The sequence below is a fragment of the Biomphalaria glabrata genome, chromosome 12 (assembly GCF_947242115.1).
Source record: "Biomphalaria glabrata chromosome 12, xgBioGlab47.1, whole genome shotgun sequence".
NCBI classification, from domain to species: Eukaryota; Metazoa; Mollusca; class Gastropoda; family Planorbidae; genus Biomphalaria; species Biomphalaria glabrata.
This window is the reverse complement of record NC_074722.1, coordinates 1,942,882-1,963,990: the sequence shown is the minus strand read 5'-3', so window position 1 is coordinate 1,963,990 and position 21,109 is coordinate 1,942,882. Positions and strand designations below refer to the sequence as shown.

The window sequence follows — 21,109 nt, the reverse complement described above, 5'->3', positions numbered from 1 at the left end:
AGAGGAGACTGTATGAATTCTAGCGGGCCTATCTGAAAATGCGTTGGTCTCTCTTTATATATAGATGGGGACATTTTATTGACAGGGCGGGGTAGTACGCTAGGTGATTTTCTCACATGTATCAATGTACTGGACATGTCAGGCGTCAGGTGAGTAGGGACTAAGCCGAATAAGTCACTCTCCAGCCCGAGTAATATTATTCCTAGGGCAGCCTATATCCTACGGGGGGGGGGAGATAATATAATAATAATATATAGAACAATAAAAACAACACAAGACACAGATATTTTACAAAGAGAATTAGATGAATTACAGAAATGGGAATCAAATTGGAGCATGTCTTTCCACCCAGAAAAATGTCAGTTGTTAAGAGTAACAAAAAAACTCAAACAAATTAATTCCACTAATCTTATTCATGGCAAACCAGTATCACAGACTAAAAACGCAAAATACCTAGGTGTTATAATAAATGAAAAACTGTCATGGAATCCACATATTGATGAAACTACAAAAAAATCAAACAAAGCATTAGGATTTATTAAAAGAAATTTCTATAAATCAAATAAGAACATAATCCTAAAATGTTATTTAACCTTGGTTAGGCCAACAATAGAATATGCATCCTCCGTTTGGGACCCCTCAACTCAAGAAAACATTAAAAAAAACTGGAACAGACACAAAATAGAGCAGTGAGATTCATAACAAACGAATATTCACATTTGACTAGAGTAACACCTTTAGTAAAATCACTAAATTTAGAAAGCCTTCAGGACAGAAGGCTCAAAAGTAAAGTAGCAATTATACATAAAACACTGAACCATAATATTCAAATACAAAAACAAAATTTAATAAAATACTCTGAAAGACACAAAGATAAAGGCACATTCCTCGTCCCATATGCTAGGACAAATTTGTACAAATACTCCTTCTTCCCTAGTGCTATTAGAGCATGGAATGGGTTGCCTGAGCTAGCCAGGAAAACCAGTGACTTGGCTGAATTTAAGTCATTGTTTAATATGCATGACTAAATGCATGACGCGTAGGACGTAATCATCTTCTTTTTTGAAGTAACGTCTGTATTATATAAGATAAGATAAGATAAGTGTGCGAGATGAACCATAGTCGTTCTACGACTGAAGGAGCCCAATGAAAGTATAAAATATGTAGGTCACAACTAGTGTTGCGTAGCTTACCCATCGGAAATACTGCGTTCCTCATAAATCTTCTGACTCGAAGACAAGTTTTATAATCTTTCGTGAGTTCATGTGTCGTTCTAGTTTTTAATAAAGCCTTGTTTTAGGTTACTCTTTGGTAATTCTTATTACAATGACAAACAACGACCATCACCGAAACACTGATACTTACTAACTTAGTCTTCATTAGATCTGAGAATTTACACTTCTTCTCTAGTTTACCATTAACACTGACGTTAACCAGCATCTTAAAAATCTTAAACACACATTCTCATGATTAAACAGACACATGACAACACCGAGCACGCTGAGTGGTTCAGGATAGGTACAATTGGTCACCAACACGTGCAATTTATGTTACGCAGTGGTTATACTAAATCAAGCCAGTGAACACGCGTCTTGCGGTAAAAGCTTCACATCTTTAAGGGAATGTTTTAAGGGAACGTTCCAATCACAGAAGATATAAAGTGTTAAATTTAACTAATATATTGTATGCAATTACTGTAAACACTGTAGTGGGAAGCGTGGTCGAGAGGCTAAGTGCACTTGTCTTGGCTACCTAGAAGGGGGCTCGAGGTTCGACACCCGACTCGGGCAGAGTTGTGTTTACTGAGCGCCTAAAGGCAGCACGGAAATCCAACTCCTAGATACCCCTCCCCCCCCCCCCAACTGGTACGGTCCACAAACGAGTTTGGACCAAAGCGCTCTGAGCATGCTATAAGCATGAAAGTAGCGCTATATAAAAGCCATTATAATAATAAGAAGAAGAATAACACTGGGGAAAAGCCGTAAATTTGACACTGTAGGCTACTTCCGGACGGAAGAAGGACGTCTGGGTAACCCTATGTGTGGGACTGTATAAAGTTTGTGGATTCTAATAGATAGTGACGGATGGAAACGTAGATTTGGTTTGAAACGGTAAGGACTTTTTTACCAACGGTGCGTATAATATGCCTTGGCACAGCCTATCCTATTTTCCTACCTGTCCTTCTTGTTCCGATTGCTCGGAACCCTCGGTGTTGGCAGCAGAGGGGATCTCTTCAATAAATTTCAAAGATTTTCTCCTTGTGACAGCATAGCTGACGCCAAATATATCTTTATGCAGTCGATTGGTTTCCTAAAGCATCAAAGTAATACATGTTACTGTGTGTTTATTTTGTCTTTTTATCTCAATCCGATTTTTTCACTAAACATTAAAGTTGCTAAAAATCAAAATATCAATAGAGGCTTCAATCTTTTTTTGGGGGGGGATTTTTAACGATAAACCCAACAAGGTTTATAACGCTCAAATAATCTACAATGTTGTCAAAAAAATAAAAAAAAAACAAAAACAATATTACAAAGAGAGTCTGTGTTATCTTACAAACCGGCATCTTCACAGAGGTCACGCACAAACTCAGAGGCCCCCCCCCCCCCCCCCCCGTCGGATCTCTATCGGATCCGCCTATTAGCAAGGAGTATTCAAGACGTGATTTTGTTTTGATTGTCAAAAGTATAAATGTGTCAAAAATGTTGAAGATAATCTATTTCCTTGTAAATGTCAGACGAGCGATTTTAGATAATCTTTTGTCAGTGTTTTGTAAGTGAAAAAAAAAAAAAAAAAAGAACAGGTCCAGCTCGTACATCGGCAAGGTTGGCTTATGTCCCTGCACAGCCAAAAGAGCTATTGGCATTTTCATTTACATGGAACTAGAATGAAGATGTAGATTTACATAGACTAAACTTCGGATTTAGCACTCTTAAGATTTATACAGTGGCATAGCTATGGTGTAGGGATGGATGGGTGGAGAATTTGAAATCTTACATCTAAATGTGGAATAATTTAGATACAATTTAGATGAGATTTACGTAAAAAAAAAGCCTATATAATCTATTAATAGACTGAAAGCAACTTCAAATTTAAAAATAGTAGATTAGTTTTTAATATTTAATGACATTGCAATATAGATCTAGATATACTTATAGATCTTAACGAGATGGACAGACAGACCAACAGAGAGAACGCACAAAAGAAAGCGGCTTTATCCTGATATACATACTTATATATATATATATATAGATATATATAGATAGATAGATAGATAGAGAGAGAGAGAGAGAGAGAGAGAGAGAGAGAGATCGCATAATTTGGCGACGATTGGTAAGAAAAATTTAAATAATATAGGTCAATTTCTTTTTCAAAACAAAATCCAGAACATTTTTTAGCGACAACAATGTTTTTGTGATGCTTAAGCAACAAAATTAAATGTAAAATCCTGAATAACCAATGGACGATATTTTTGTAAAATAAGTCATTTGTCATATTTGTTTGAAAACCGGAACAATTTGATATCGATAATTAAAGCTATCGTTACGTATTGTCCAAATAATATCAAGTGTAATTTAAGTCAACTATACGATATCAAAAAATCATTTGACGTAATTTTTTTTTTTTTTTTATAATACAATATCCGGAACAGCTTTCTAGGCAATGAAATAAAAGTCAGTATAGAGATTTTCATTATTTGCTATTTATTTGAAAAATCCGGAACACCTTTCATTGATCATGAGTTTCTTTTTCTAAAGCAAGAAAACTAAATGTAATAGAAGTTAGAAGAGCAATACCAAACATTCGATGGCATTGATTTGTTTTTCACAAAAACATCCGGAACAACCTATTAGATTATTAGGCCTGTATATACTTAAAACTATTGCACTATTTGGGAAGTAACATTAAAGGTCAAATCATATTTTCAATAGCTTTAATTCTTTATTTTTTTATCTTAACATGACAAACAGGCGCGATAACAGACAAAATGCACAAAAGTAAGTCGCTTTTACCCTGATGGGGTCACTAAGCAAAAAAATAAATTAAAAAATCTGATTTTTTTAATTTTTTTTTTGAGGGAACTAATTTGGTATCATGTCGCCTCTCGGGGTTAACTCCCTAACCCTAGGCTACCCACACTACAACAAGCGTGGCAAAGAAATAGAGGATGTAACAAATGCCTCTAGCCTACAACTTCTGCAAAACAAAACTTCACCTCCAACTTTCCTCCACAGAGCACACAACACAACTAGCAGACCTGACCAAACTTTTATCTCTACATACATTACCGACTTTTCTAAAATAACAGTACTTGAAGACATAGGTAGTGACCACAGGCCTATACTCCTCAATATTGGAACGCCAGGTAGATACAAATCCAGCAAAACAACTAGATGGAACTATAAAAAAGCTAACTGGGCAGCTTTTTCACAAGAAACAGACACAAGACTATCAAGCATAATGGAGACAGACGTCAACTCAACCTACACAACTATAGTCTCCAACATCTTACAAGCAGCAAAAAAACACATCCCTCGAGGCCAAGTTAAGAAATACAAACCTTTTTGGACACCTGAATTAGATAAATTAGTAAAAGAAAGAAACATGGCCAGGAAGACTAGAAAAAAAACCTACTAGAGAGAACAAGACAACGTACAACAAATTGACAGGGCTTATAAGATACAAAATTAAAACAGAAAAAAAGAAAAAGTGGACCACAACATGCGAACAACTAGATCTAAACAAGGATGGTCGAAAGGCCTGTACCCTTCTGCACCGGCTAGCAGGAAAGAAACAAATAACTAACCCCTAACCTATAAAAGGCACTGACGACATAATAACAGAAAACCTTAAAAAGGCTGAAACCTTCAATAAATATTTTGCCAGCATTAACAAGTCAAAGCCAAGAAAACAACTGGACCAGGCCTTTAGTAATATCTTAAAGAAAGAAGAAAAAGCTCCAACAGTCAACTGTCAGATCTTTGACACTCCCTTCACTCTACATGAGCTCAATACTGCCCTAAAAAGCCTCAAGTCAAGAAAATCCCCTGGACCCGATAAAATAACAAATGAAATGATTCGGAGACTAGGACCACAGGCCCAAAAACTGTATATTTAACTTTATCAACCATACATGGAAAACTGGAGACATACCACAGGAATGGAGAACCGCAAACATAATACCCATTTTAAAGAAAAATAAAACCAATATCTCTAACATCCAACATTGGCAAAATGGCAGAAAAAATGATCAATAACCGACTTTATTGGTGGCTAGAAAGTACTTGCTCACTCCACAATGCACAAGCTGGCTTCAGGAAAGCAAGTAGAACAGAAGACCACCTCTTTCGTTTTATTCAGGACACAGTAGAAGGGTTTCATGAAAACAAGCACATTACAGCAGTATTTATAGATCTGCAGCAAGCCTATGATAGAGTGTGGAGAAAAGGTCTATTTTTGAAGATGAAAAAAATGGGCATCCATGGAAAAATGTACAGCTGGATCAGGGCATTCTTAAAAAAAACAGAACCATCCAAACCCGTTTCGAAGGTGCCATCTCTAGTAAAAAAAATTTGGAAGAAGGACTACCACAAGGTTCTGCCCTTAGCTGCACTCTCTTTCTAATCTTCATGAATGACCTCCCGGACCTCATTTTGGTCAATAAGGCACTTTATGCAGACGACCTTTTAATTTGGACTACAGAGAAATATTCAGTGCTGACTAGATCCAAACTAAATAGAGCCCTCACAACTATCTCCACATATTCAAAATTATGGAAAATGGAAATAAACAAAGAAAAGTCAGTTTATTCAATCTTTAGCCACAGCAACAAAACAGCAAAAAGAAACTACATCCTAAAAATAGACTCACAGCCAATAAATAAAGAAGAAAATCCAACATATCTTGGTGTAAAACTAGACCAAAGACTGTCTCTAAAACACTTTATGGCAGATTTAAAAGAAAAGGCATCACAAAGATTAAACATAATAAAACACCTAGCAGGAACATCCTGGGGAGCTGAAAAGAAAACCTAAAGACAGTTATACACTAGATACGTCAGATCTGTAATGGATAACTGTCTCTCCATACAAGTAGCTGCCAACAAAACCTATCAATCATCATTAGATACAATCCAAAACCAAGCCTTGCGGCTAATTAGTGGAGGTATGAGAACTACTCCCACAGCAGCCTGTGAAATAGACTCCAATATTGAACCTCTTAAGTTAAGGCGCCACAGAGCAGCATTAGAAGCTATTGAGAGATACAGAAGGTTGGAGGACGATCATCCTAATAAATTACTAACACAGAGAAATAGGAAAAACAACCAAAAAAAAGCAAAGGACTCTGATCCAACTTACTGACGAACTAGCCCTAAAACACCACCTACCCAATAACAGAGAAAAAATTACCAGATTTTCAAACATTACACCCGGACTAAACTACAAACAACCAGCCATCAAAACACATTTATTAAATAACACCTTAACAAAAGAATCAAATCCACTGGAGCTCAAAGTAGGCACGCTTGAAACAATTGAAAGCTATAAAAAAAACAGCTATCCATATTTATACAGACGGATCGGCTTTCAAAGCCACCATCAATGCTGGTCTTGGTGCCTTCCTGGTATTCCCTAAAAATAAACACTTTGTGATAAGCGCACCCTGTGGCGATTACTGCTCAAACTTCCAAGCCGAAATTGAGGCAATCACCATAGCACTACAGATAGTGGAAAACAAATTATATGAAGGAGTGCAACCACCATCAGATATTGTTGTCTTTACAGACTCCCAATCTAATCTGCAAGCACTTAACAGCAGCACCTCAAACAGCCCAAGGAGTTGACAACACTCATTGTGATAATCCATCAGATGATATCAAAATTAAATATCAATATCACACTACAGTGGATCCCTGGACACATTGGCATCATGGGAAATGAAAAGGCAGATAAGCTATCAAAGGCAGGTTCATCTATGGAACAACCAGATAGACCTGTTAACTACCTCACCCTAAGGTCAATGTTAGTCAACAATCACAAAGAGGAGTGGCTCAACCAATGGAAACACAGGCAGAGCCATGTACAAAGAAATGACTACGCCTAACAAACTGGACAGTATTAACTTCCTCCCCCGCAAAGAACAATCTACAATCTTCCAACTAAGAACAGGACACATACCACTATTAAATTACCACCTGAACAAAATAAACTCCACACAACTCCCCTTTTGCAGACACTGTGCCCACCCCTTTGAAACCGTAAACCATATCCTCTTTGAATGCCCCTCCCTAATCCACCTTAGGCAGACCCTACTTCCACTACAGCCCAACATAACCAACACCTTGTACGGCAGTGCTGAACAACTGAAGAAAACAGCACACTTTTTTTTCCTTGGCACAGTCTGCAAAAGAGCTCACAGCTCAGCAGCAATAAAGCTGGCTAGAAGAAGAAGAAGAATAATCTAAACATGACGGACAGACGCGATAACAGACAAAATGCCCCTGATGGGGGCACTAAGCAAAAAAATAGATAAAAATCTGATTTTTTCTTTTTTTTTCTTTTGAGGGAACTAATTAGGTATCATGTCGCCTCTTGGGGTTAACTCTTGAAGCTTTTGAGTGTAGCCGCAAGCCAGCAGAGACATGTCTTGCTTTATAGATTGTTTACAGATCTAGATTAAAACAGGGACTTTAGTTACTATAGTGTTGTTGTTTTTTAATGACAGACTAATGTTTCAGAAGAGACAAATGAATGTGTTAAATGTTTCGGGACTATTCACAGATTCCTCGATATCTACACGGGAAACATTAGATCATCCACCAGCTTAAGTTTAAAGATGAAATTCTCTTTATATATTTTTCTTTAAAGTCGACTATTATCAAGACTCGCCTTGAGATCTTCACAGTATTCCAAGGCTGACTTCTCAGACATCCGTCCATGCTGTTCTACAATTACTCCTAGAGTCTCAATTACATTTTCCGCCATGATGACGTCGCCGCAGATGTAGAGATGACCGCCTTTTTCTTCAATGATCCGGTAGACTAAGGCCGCGTCTCGGAGCAGGTCATCTTGAACGTAAACCTAAATAGATAAAACGAAAGAGGCCAACTGCTATGCCCACCACGATGTGCCCTGTCTATTTGGTGCCCTGCATTTTAGTGTTAACCAAGTTAGGCAGTGCAACGCGGGGCACTTAAAGGTAGGTAAACAGTATGGAATTGAAAAGAAAGGCTTTAAATAGCAGGACACCCAACACCACTAAATAGCAGGGCACTGAAAATTAAACACTGCAAGTAATCAGTTAGCTTGTTAAATAGCAGGGCACTGAACATTAAACATTGCAAGTAATCAGCTCACTTTTTTACTGTTAGGCTCTCGAGAGAAGGCGACGCTGTATTTGGTCAGGACGCCATCTTTCTTCATGGCTTCCAGCTCCGCTTTATAGATATTATCTTCGTTCGACTTCCGGCACCCAGTGTATAATATCATGTCTCCAAAAAAATCTTTCTTTTCTTCTGAAATCAGGATAATTTTCAATTACTTATAAGATAATACTTATAAGATAATACTTATAAGATAATACCTATAAGATAATACTTATAAGATAATACTTATAAGATAATACTTATAAGATAATACTTATAAGATAATACTTTCATCATCAAATAAATCCCCTTTTATACCTTGCTATCTATAAGCCAGATGATTTTTTTTTGGGGGGCGATCGCCCCCAAAGGATGGGGGTGGGGGAGAGGACGAATTTTAGTAATAAAGTCAAACAATTTGTATCCGAATTTATATTTATTACTTATGTTAATAATATATACTAATTATTTATGTTTCAACCTAGTTTTTAGATTATTTCGCCCCACTCAAATATGTTGGCCGATTTGGTGAGGTCAGAAGGGGGCGATGTCATCAATCCCGCCCCCCTCCCCTTAAACTTTCGAGAGGGGGGGGCGGTCCAATTTATTTGTAGAAATCACAGCTTGTTAACAGAATCAATTAAATATCTATATGATTAAAACTTGTTATTGATATTTTAACCGATCTTTATAGTATGTCGTTTCCCTGTTGGCCGTTTGGGTGGGGGGGGGGGCAAATACCTCTACTGCCCATCCCACCTAAACCCTTTGAGGGTGAGGGCGGTCCTACTTTTATGGAGAAATCATAGTTTGTGAACAATCATTAGTTGGATTACTGTATAACATTTATATTATGTCGCTCTCCTCCTGGTAGCTTGGCTGATTGGGTGGGATGGGAAGTGGACGGTTGCATCTACTGCCCTCCGCACTCAGCCTTCTAGCGGTCCTATTTTTTTTGCAGAAGTCATACTTTGTGAACAAAGTTAGTTAAATATCTATATAATATAAGCTACATTTTGCTATTTGAGCCCATTTGTATATTATGTCGTACCACACTCTAATTTCAAATTTTATCATTAGTAAATATAACACAGGTTGTACATGCAATCACTCTTCACCCATCGGACAAACCAATACTTTTTCTTTCTGCATTTTAGTTAAGAAATTACTAAATTTGAAAAATAAAATAAATCTGTCCACTAATATAATTTATAAATGCTATAAATTACATTTTTACATCGAGTCGCCTCACGTCCTATTCTTTAATGCCAAATGCAATCATTAGCAGAAATTATATTTAAAAAAAAGAGCGATAATTAATCGTTTTCATTCTACCACCCCCTTCCCTCCTTTTACCAGACGGAAACGTGACGTTTTAAAACAGAATAGTCAAATATGGCGACAGAGTTTATGTAATGGCACATGAATCTATCATAATTATTTTAAGAAAGACTTTGTTTTGGAAAGTGTCGAATTCATAAAAAATTTTCAATATAAGAGTAACAATTGAGATGAGTTCTGAACCCAATTATTCTTATCCTAGCCGCCTTTTTCCAATATTTACTCAATCTGATATTTTTCAATTTGGGACTATAACTCATACAGGGTTAGGGTTTTCTGGGCGTTAGGATTCGGAAAAAAATCGCCCCCACCCTACTCTAAAGTTCTGGATCCGCTAGTTTGTTGGGGTCATTTGTTTCTTTGGCCAACGGTTAACAAGCGTTGGGTGTCCAGCACAACGACCAACCACCTTTACTTAAGTCGGGTACCAATTCCACAGTGCCCATTAATTAGATTCTGGTGACAAACACCAGTCCTATTGAAAAAACAGCATAAAGTTTATTTTAATGTCAGCTTGATTGATAACTGTTGCAGTACAGACAATTTGCATAATTTCACATTCCCAATATGCTAAGATTTGGAGAAAGTGTGAAAAAGACATCTAGTGAACTCTTCCAATTTTTGCGTACACGCCTTTAGAAAAGTCTATGCCAAAGACTGCGTACACGCCTTTAGAAAAGTCTATGCCAAAAGACTGAGTACACGCCGTTAGAAAAGTCTATGCCAAAAGACTGAGTACACGCCGTTAGAAAAGTCTATGCCAAAAGACTGCGTACACCCCTTTAGAAAAGTCTATGTCAAAAGACTGCGTACACGCCTTTAGTCTATGCCAAAAGACTGCGTACACGCCTTTAGTCTATGCCAAAAGACTGCGTACACGCCTTTAGAAAAGTCTTTGCCAAAAGACTGTGTACACGCCGTTAGAAAAGTCTATGCCAAAAGACTGCGTACTCTCCTTTAGAAAAGTCTAGCCAAAGACTGCGTACACCCCTTTAGAAAAGTCTATGCCAAAGACTGCGTACACGCCTTTAGAAAAGTCTATGCCAAAAGACTGCGTACCCGCCTTTAGAAAAGTCTATGCCTAAAGACTGCGTACACGCCTTTAGTCTATGCCAAAAGACAGCTAACACGCCTTTAGAAAAGTCTATGCCAAAAGACTGCGTACACGCCTTTAGAAAAGTCTATGCCAAAGACTGCGTACACGCCTTTAGTCTATGCCAAAAGACAGCTAACACGCCTTTAGAAAAGTCTATGCCAAAAGACTGCGTACACGCCTTTAGAAAAGTCTATGCCAAAAGACTGCGTACACGCCTTTAGAAAAGTCTATGCCAAAAGACTGCGTACACGCCTTTAGAAAAGTCTATGCCAAAAGACTGCGTACACGCCTTTAGAAAAGTCTATGCCAAAAGACTGCGTACACGCCTTTAGAAAAGTCTATGCCAAAAGACTGCTTACACGCCTTTAGAAAAGTCTATGCCAAAAGACTGCGTACACGCCTTTAGAAAAGTCTATGCCAAAAGACTGCGTACACGCCTTTAGAAAAGTCTATGCCAAAAGACTGCGTACACGCCTTTAGAAAAGTCTATGCCAAAAGACTGCGTACACGCCTTTAGAAAAGTCTATGCCAAAAGACTGCGTACACTCCTTTAGAAAAGTCTATGCCAAAAGACTGCGTACACGCCTTTAGAAAAGTCTATGCCAAAAGACTGCGTATACGCCTTTAGAAAAGTCTATGCCAAAAGACTGCGTACACGCCTTTAGAAAAGTCTATGCCAAAAGACTGCGTACACGCCTTTAGAAAAGTCTATGCCAAAAGACTGCGTACACGCCTTTAGAAAAGTCTATGCCAAAAGACTGCGTACACGCCTTTAGAAAAGTCTATGCCAAAAGACTGCGTACACGCCTTTAGAAAAGTCTATGCCAAAAGACTGCGTACACGCCTTTAGAAAAGTCTATGCCAAAAGACTGCGTACACGCCTTTAGAAAAGTCTATGCCAAAAGACTGCGTACCCGCCTTTAGAAAAGTCTATGCCTAAAGACTGCGTACACGCCTTTAGTCTATGCCAAAAGACAGCTAACACGCCTTTAGAAAAGTCTATGCCAAAAGACTGCGTACACGCCTTTAGAAAAGTCTATGCCAAAGACTGCGTACACGCCTTTAGTCTATGCCAAAAGACAGCTAACACGCCTTTAGAAAAGTCTATGCCAAAAGACTGCGTACACGCCTTTAGAAAAGTCTATGCCAAAAGACTGCGTACACGCCTTTAGAAAAGTCTATGCCAAAAGACTGCGTACACGCCTTTAGAAAAGTCTATGCCAAAAGACTGCGTACACGCCTTTAGAAAAGTCTATGCCAAAAGACTGCGTACACGCCTTTAGAAAAGTCTATGCCAAAAGACTGCTTACACGCCTTTAGAAAAGTCTATGCCAAAAGACTGCGTACACGCCTTTAGAAAAGTCTATGCCAAAAGACTGCGTACACGCCTTTAGAAAAGTCTATGCCAAAAGACTGCGTACACGCCTTTAGAAAAGTCTATGCCAAAAGACTGCGTACACGCCTTTAGAAAAGTCTATGCCAAAAGACTGCGTACACTCCTTTAGAAAAGTCTATGCCAAAAGACTGCGTACACGCCTTTAGAAAAGTCTATGCCAAAAGACTGCGTATACGCCTTTAGAAAAGTCTATGCCAAAAGACTGCGTACACGCCTTTAGAAAAGTCTATGCCAAAAGACTGCGTACACGCCTTTAGAAAAGTCTATGCCAAAAGACTGCGTACACGCCTTTAGAAAAGTCTATGCCAAAAGACTGCGTACACGCCTTTAGAAAAGTCTATGCCAAAAGACTGCGTACACGCCTTTAGAAAAGTCTATGCCAAAAGACTGCGTACACGCCTTTAGAAAAGTCTATGCCAAAAGACTGCGTACACGCCTTTAGAAAAGTCTATGCCAAAGACACAAGGCATCCGCTAGATGTTTTCGTTCTAATTGTTTGACAGCACGCCCCACGTGACTACTCTCCAGTCCACCAACGGAACAGGTACACTTCTCTTGACCGTGTGTCACGGTCGGTCACCCACCTCGCACTACAACTGTGCCACCCCAGAAAACATAATCCTCCTCACCCATCGGAAAATGGCTTTGTCTGCATCAGGTGTTGCAAAATATGCAGGTCTGGATTTTGCTTGACATTGCATTGCTGAAAAAGACTAAGAACTAAGACTGCTGAATAAGACTAAGACTAAGACTGCTGAATAAGACTAAGACTATGACTGCTGAATAAGACTAAGACTAAGACTGCTTAATAAGACTAAGACTAAGACTGCTGAATAAGACTAAGACTAAGACTGCTTTATTGATCCATATGGAAATGTGTTGTGATTACAAGGACTCTTTTCTCATATAAAAACAACACAACAGAAACATACACATCAATAGAACAGACACTACATAACGAGTTTATTCAGCGACTACACACAGGCATCTTGGTCCTTTTCATGTTTCCTGATCAACGAGTGGCATTGATATAGTCTGACCGAGTAAGGTACGAACGAGTTTTTGTACCGCTCTGTTCTTGTCTTGATATGACAGAAGTCGCTCACTTCGCGACGATCTGACGTAGTTATGATGGAGCGGGTGGCCGTTGTCTTACAAGAGTTTTCCGATTGTTCTTAGACATTTCTGTTCATACAGTTCATTCAAATATGGTAGGCCTAATGTTGTGCGTGTGATTTTTGATGCCCTCTTTATAGTTATTTCTAGGCGGCCCAACAGTTTAAATGACATCCAACAAGTTATTCCGTATGTTAGCAGATTTTGCAGAGTAGCTTCAGATATGTCGCTGATATAAATATTTTTTCTCAGCTATGCTGTATCTTATAGAAATGCCAAAGCGCAACAAGATTAGATTACACATTATACCAACCTTTTAAATTACAGAAGCATATTTGAGTAGCTTGTCAATGGCCTAGTAATAGCAATGTCATGTGATAATGAAACTTTTATTGACTTATTAAAACACCATTCAATATGAATCTTTCCTTTTGTTACTATTTCAATCAAGCTTACAGAATGCACAACGTTAAAAAATGTTTCTTTCTGGGTCTTTTTCCGGCTCTCTTTCAACACACATTCCCACCATTCCACATTCACACTTCGCTGCGCACCCACCGTAATAACCAACGATTCAACCATAATGAACTACAAAGAATTCACCAAAACAAGTTACCAAGAGTTACTATTTCACCGGAAAAAATCCAAGGGCAACTACTCCACCAAAAAACTTACCAAGGGCAACAACTTACCCAAAAAAACATACCAGGGGCAACATTTCAACAAACGAAACAATATCAAGGGAAACAATTCACCTAAAAAACTTACCAAGGGCACCACTCTTTGTATGCATAAGCATATCAATCTTCCTCTGTTGCCAGAAAGATCTGAAGGGAGCTAACCCTGTACCAGGCCCGACCATTATCACCGGGACAGAAGGTTGGTCTGGTAAGTGAAATGTCGATGTCCTGGATTATATTATAATAATTAGTAAAGAGTACCTTAAGTAGGAGGTATGGTTAACTCTGAGCTGTTTTAGAATGAGTGCATACAAAATGGAATAACAATTCTAATGCTTGGAGGCTAAACTATCATACGCGCCTTAAGCCTACTTCCTTCCATTAATACGGCAGTTTCTCCCTTCATAACCAAAGAACCAGAGAATGTTAGATCCTAAAAAAAAAAAAATTTAAAAAAAATGTTAGATTAAAAAACAATGGACCATTTTTTTTTAAACCCTTTCCCTCCTGAGAATGAATCCTGATTAAGCCAATGTATAGGCCTACTACACTTTATAATATTCCATCGACAGGCCTTTAGAAGACGATACATGCAACGCTCATGAAGAGAAGGTCGAAAGGGTTACCAACATGGCAGCTGAAAATGCACGTACCCGACTTCATTCTCTATGCTCTACTCTAGGTCGATTATTTCTTCCTTGTTTTACTAGTACAGCCCCGTCTATTAACACGTCTACCACATGCTATTCATATAGATAAGAACTAGTCTAGTGTTTACATTCTTGAAGCTTACCGTATTTATAGTCATAAATGAAACTGAATGGAAGCCCTTGAAAATGTTTTGTTGACACGTTTACATCATAGACTATATATACATGGACTGCAAACTTTGCGCACTAAGCCTATATTTTTCATTTGAATAAGTCCCGTTCACCGAGGCGTCCTTGGTTATAGGGTAAAGTGACTTCCGGTAGATTTTTGTACTATATAAAGAAACCATCCCCGAAGATTTATTGTGGTTACATTTACAGCAAATCATGAATGGAAACTATATTGTCATAGAAGATGTTACAGAGGTAAGTGTGCACAAACCAATTTGTGACTTAGATCTATAACTGTAAAGCGTTATAACTTATCTTCTTAGCCACTATAGACTAATTAGCCAAGCTTTAGTTCGTGTATTTTCTTCTTTACGACATTGATTAAATTAAGGTTCTTGTGAGATATTTAGTTAAGAGTTAAGCAATAAATATAGACTAAATAGTAAGACTTATTCAGCAGGATAACCCGGTACATTTATTGGACTTTTCCATAGTCGCTCAGAGTGCCACATGCCATACTCGATCGAAAGCTTTCTTGAAGTCAATAAAGGCATGGAAAAGATTCTCTTGGTGTTGGAGATATTTTCACAGAGTAATCAGGGGTTTAGAATTTGTTCTGTTAGGCTGCGGCCTTGTCTAAAACATAAATAAAAACATAATTAATATCCAGAACCTCTACAAGGATGCCACCAGTGCGGTGTACTTCAACAATAATGTTTGGGACTGGTTCAAAACCACAGTTGGAGTAAGACAAGGCTGCCTACTATCACCAACACTTTTCAATATCTTCCCTGAAAGGATAATGGAAGATCCTCTCGAGTGATATGAAGGTACTGTTAGCATTGGAGGAAGAAGAATTATTAACTCGCGCTTCGCTGATGACATTGATGGCCTAGCAGGGACAGAAGAAGAACTAGCTGACCTGGTGATGCGCATTGACAAGACTTCCGCAACATATAGTAGGCAAACAAGGCTTTAAAAGGGACATCAGCAATAAAGGTAAAAAGTTGACTAGTGTTAGCAGCTTCAAATACCTCGGAGCTATTGTCTCAGATGAGGGAACGAAACCTGAACTATTGGCCTGAATAGCACAGTCCACGGCAGCCCTTTCAAAACTTATATAATAAAAAGACAAAAGCTTGGCCCTCGGCACCAAACTCAGACTGATGCGCTCCCTGGTCATGGCCACATTTTTATATGCTTGTGAGTCTTCGTTTACTATTCGTTCAAACATTTACACCAATACACTTACGATCTAACAAAACTCGGCACCACAGTTTTTGGTGGACATCGATTGAGCCAGTTGGAACAAACACCTTCCCGGACTGAGCCCGAACCATCTGGAAAATGTGTAACATTCTAGAGTCATGACTTCCTATCACATTTGGTTTTATTTTGAAAATTAAGTAAACACAGTCAACAGGAACTAATTACATGATATGAACTTGGGCAGTCTGCAAAGTTAATTAAGCAGTTCATGTACTTATTGTGTATGACAGGAAGGCCTAGCTTATTTTTCTTCTGTTTAAAAGATTATGGTCGCGGTTATTTCTGTTCCTTTATTGCCTGATATTTCTTCTTCTATTAATAATGGTTCAAACTGTATTGTCACGTACACTATGACCATATATGGTAACAGTTTTGAGATGTTCGCCGACTTAGCTCGAAATAGCAGGGAAACCTTAGACTGCAATGATTGGTTGGTCTGGGAGGAGTAAGTTGTTGATCACGTGACTACGAGCTGAAACCGGGGCGAAGATGCAAAATAGCTTCAGTCGGTTGTAAATATTTGTAGGGATAAGATCTAACTTGTATGTAGTTAAGAATATATATTTTATTCGTATCAAGACTCAGATATATTATTGAATAGATCAGTTATTCAAGTACATTTTAACTATTGTAACTATTTGTGTATAGTGTTTTCAAGTTATTAATTAAAGTAATTGTTTTTGAACGGAGAGAAGTTTCTTCATTGAATTTAGATCGTACTTAGATCATATTTGTCAAGTTGTAACTCCTAGACCTAGATGATCCTCTTATCAATTGGCAACATTCTGTATGATCGTATCATCAACATAGATCTGTCTACTTCTATACGATCATCTTATCGAAAGATCATTTCAAGATCCTCGGCAATTACGACCATTGATGGTGCAATATAGTTCAAGTCTGATTGTGACAGTAGGATCATCTTAGATTGTGACATCAACACCATTGATGATCGTGACATGTATCATCTTGCCGGAGATGTATACACATAATTGGACAACAAACGGAAGAAACATCTGTGTTCTGTTCTTTCTTCTTTATTAAACTTTATCAAAATAAACATACTGGTCTGAATTGCACAGTCCACAGCAGCATTTGCGAAACTCAAAACAATATGGAAAGTCAAAGCCATAGCCCTCGGCACCAAAATCAGACTGATGCGCTCCCTGGTCATGGCCACATTTTTAGATGCTTGTCAGTCTTGGAAGCTGACTGCAGAGCTAGAGAGGAGGCTCCTAGCAACGGAACTGAAATGTTACAGAAGGATCCTTGGCATCACATTCAAAGACCGCATCACAAACCAAGAGCTAGAGAGAAAGGTATCCGCAGCGATGGGACCACACGATGACCTGCTAACTATAGTAAAAACTAACAAACTAACACTCTATGGCCATATTTCAAGGCCTTCAGGGCTTGCAAAAACCTTCCTTCAGAGAACAGTACCAGAAAAAAAAGAAGAAGCAGACAGAGCAAGCGATGGGAGGACAACATAAAAGAATGCACGTGCCTGCCATTGAAGGAGGTTAAATCCAAGGTGAAAGACAGAGAGGAATGGAGAAAGACGTTCGACAAATCTTGTGTGGTTCCTCAAGGGCCCAACAGACTAAGGGATAGGTGAAGGACATACAAACTTCTAGAACATTCAGTTCACAGCTTACGTCACCCTCAGATGCAGTAGACAAATACAGTCCAAGTTTTGTGACTATAAATTATACTTAGACTACTTATACTCTGTAAAAGGTTAGATGGTGTAATGTTGAAGAAAGCGACTGTCGTGGAATGCTGGGTTCGTGCTTCCTGGAGCACTTCTTAACACGTGACAAACATAGATACCACAAATTGACTTAAGTCCGTTTCAGCAGACAAATATAGAATTTATTTAAAACAATACTAATAATACTGCACTCCTTGTTAGTGCTACAAGTCAAGAAATAATAAACAACCCTATCCGCATAACAGCGGTATCAAATGTATCCAATATATGTTAGTTACAAATCACGTCCGCATCTCAGCGGGTAACACTGTACAGAATAATCCAGAATAATAATACATGTCTCAAAAAGACCACTGGCATCAACTGCCTAAAAGTTACTATCTAACTGAAATTACTACTCGACTTTTCTAAGTCGCTACTGTCCCTCCCGGAGCAAAATATATTACTTGACCACCCGCCCAAAGTATACCACTTGACTGAGTTTTGACTTGACTGCACTCAAAGTCAACTTTATTCATTCTACTTCCTGTTTTCTACATCAGGAATTCCACGTGTCTTTTAACCTCTTAACATGACGTGAACAATAGATCAGGGCAATGTCAACTGGGACTGTGACACCAATGTCAACTGGGACTGTGACACCAATGTCAACTGGGACTGTGACACCAATGTCAACTGGGACTGTGACATACTCAAAGTAGTCAATACTTTTTCTCTTCATTACCATAGATACCATCATGAGAAATGTACGTTCAGAAAATGATATTTAATTAAAAAAAAAACAAAAAAAGCCTTTAGTTCAATTCGAATTTTCTTGTTATGTTACTCTTTGTACTCCACGAATCAGGACATTTGTGGCGCTGCCGTTTTTGGCGCTGCCGTTTTTTGGCGCTGCCGTTTTGGCGCGAATATTTGGTGCAGCCGTTTTGGCGCATGGGACGTTTTGGCGCGAAATGTTTTGCTGACATATTTTACGTTCATTGTATTATTATTTTTTTTTTAAAGAATGAGACATATCTCTGTTTTGTACGTATGTTTGTGTCGAACGTATTTATCATGTACAGCACAAGAGATATTTTTTGTCCTTTATTTTTGGTATTGAAGTTTGTTATTTAATTATTGTTTAATCACTAATATTACACAAGACCAGGCTGCCATCCATATTTTACAGTATGCGTGCATGAAATAGTCAAAGTTATTAAGACTTTTTTTCGTGTGTGTGTGTGGGGGGGGGTTAGAACGTACACTTTGTTTATTATGGTATACTTATTAATATAGTGAAAAAAAATCTGTTTATTTTACATTTTTAAACACAAGTTTACAGCATCTGTGTTTAGACAAGCTCTACATTCATTTATAAGTTCACATCGCCAGAACTTCAAAAACATAGAGATATCCTACGTGCGAAATTGTGTCGTTTCCTCGCTTCGACTGGACTTTCTCCCATTGTTTTTATAGACTGCCACCAGGTTTTCAGTTAAAAAAAAATAAAAATACTAGCATGAAATGAAGACATTTTGAGGTTTGTTACGATTAGTTACAAAGGTTTGAACGGGATATAAAAAGACTAACCTTGCAAAGAGTACGCAACTACTGCTACAGTTACATGAATTTGACCGGGAAACATTTGCGGGGAACTGCTGATGCTGTAGTATCTCTGTTGTAACGCAGGCAGCATGGTGAGGAGCAGAGCTGGGAGGACCTTGACCTTGGGGAAGTGGTTCAGCACATCAAGCAGAGTTGGGTTCTGGTGAAACTTAAATTGCTCGTAGGCTTTTTGGTTCTGTGAACGCGTGGAAAAAAAAAATTGTGTGGCTTCGTAGTGCCTTGCCCGTAATGGGCCCCACCAAAAACTAAAATAAATATTATATAATAACTAGAAAAAATAAAAAAATACAACGGGAGACTAATTAGGCTAGTTTATTGACTTACTTAACATCAACATAACAAACAAGAAAAACTATTAGAATACCTTTTTTTTTGTTTACAATACCTCTATTCAAGTCACAACTTAATGAAGGGCGGAACCTGGACGTAGGTTATCAATCACGGCTCTAACGATTTTTCTAAACATTTAACAGTTGGATTTGCGAAATGCGGTGGACATCAAGTGGACAAATAATCAATAATGGAAAGACCATAATATACTCAGGAAACGATACAGAACACATTGGTGGTGCAGGCGTCATCATGTCTAAAATAGCAGCCTCAGCCCTAATTGCTTGGAAATCATTCAGAGACCGCAGAGATGCAGAAGATAACATCAAAGATAATTTTTATAACCAACTTCAAACAACACCTGATGAAACACCCAGCCATGACTTAATTCTACTGATGGGAGACTTAAATGCCAAAATCAAACCCAGAAAAACTGGCTTTGAATACGTAATGAGACCATAAGGCTCTGCAGAAGACATCAGTGATAATGGCGAGCGCTTGTTTGCTTTCTGCGCATCCAACATGATTTCAATTGGAAACACATATTTTAAGCACAAACGAATACACAAAAAAACATGGCGATCACCAAATGCAGAAACCTTCAACGAGATAGATTACATTTGCATCTCCAAACGATGGAGGTAATCTCTATTAGACTCGCGGACCCACAGAGGAGCGGATATCAGCTCAGACCACTACCTTGTCAGTGGCAAATGTAAGCTCCGACTGAAACGCCAACCAAAACGAGCCACACGACCCCGCCCATTTAATGTAGATAAGCTCAAAGATTGCAATATTGCAGCACAATTCCAATTGAAACTTAAGAACCGCTTCGAGGCTTTTGCAGATATATGGACATTTGAAGAAGAGTGGGCCAACTTCAGAGATACCACTATTGGGTGCGCGGAAGAAGCTATCGGAAGGAGGAGAAGTTCATACAAGGAACGGTGAATACAATACAGAACATGGAAATTGATCGATGAGAGGAAATATGCCAAACGTAGACGAGACCAGAAAAATGCAACACAGGATCGCAGCCTAGCGGAAGAAGCCTAGAGGGAAGCAGATCTGAAAGCTGTCGGCGAGATAAACGGCACTGGAATGAGCAGAAGGGTCAAGATGCACAAGCAGCTGCATGCAGAAATGACACAAAGACTCTCCATCGTATAAGTCCAAGCAGGTTTCCAAATGGGCAGAACATGTACAGAGCAGATCTTCGTTCTACTAAATATCAAAGAACAAAGTCTTGAGTACCAACAACGGCTAACGATCAGTTTCGTAGACTTCAAGAAAGCGTTTGATAGTGTCCACAGAGAATTAGGGAAAACAGAGAATACGGCATCTCAAAAAAATGTGTTCAGATTTGTATATTA

General features: G+C 38.5%; 1 protein-coding gene across 2 annotated transcripts in view; it reads right to left on the bottom strand.

The window, feature by feature from the left end:
- LOC129921988 (nitric oxide synthase-like) overlaps positions 1-21,109 on the bottom strand; it is a 74,824-nt gene that overhangs the window by 5,447 nt on the left and 48,268 nt on the right. The window contains exons 21-26 of one of the 2 annotated variants that reach the window (XM_056005602.1): positions 19,371-19,581; positions 16,068-16,155; positions 14,083-14,222; positions 8,358-8,515; positions 7,890-8,081; positions 2,176-2,310 (exon numbers count right to left, since the gene is read on the bottom strand). In XM_056005602.1, the coding sequence (XP_055861577.1) occupies positions 2,176-2,310; positions 7,890-8,081; positions 8,358-8,515; positions 14,083-14,222; positions 16,068-16,155; positions 19,371-19,581 (924 nt within the window). Of the gene's footprint in view, positions 1-2,175; positions 2,311-7,889; positions 8,082-8,357; positions 8,516-14,082; positions 14,223-14,287; positions 14,428-16,067; positions 16,156-19,370; positions 19,582-21,109 lie in introns of those variants that run through there. The other variant, XM_056005603.1, reaches the window with a different exon arrangement.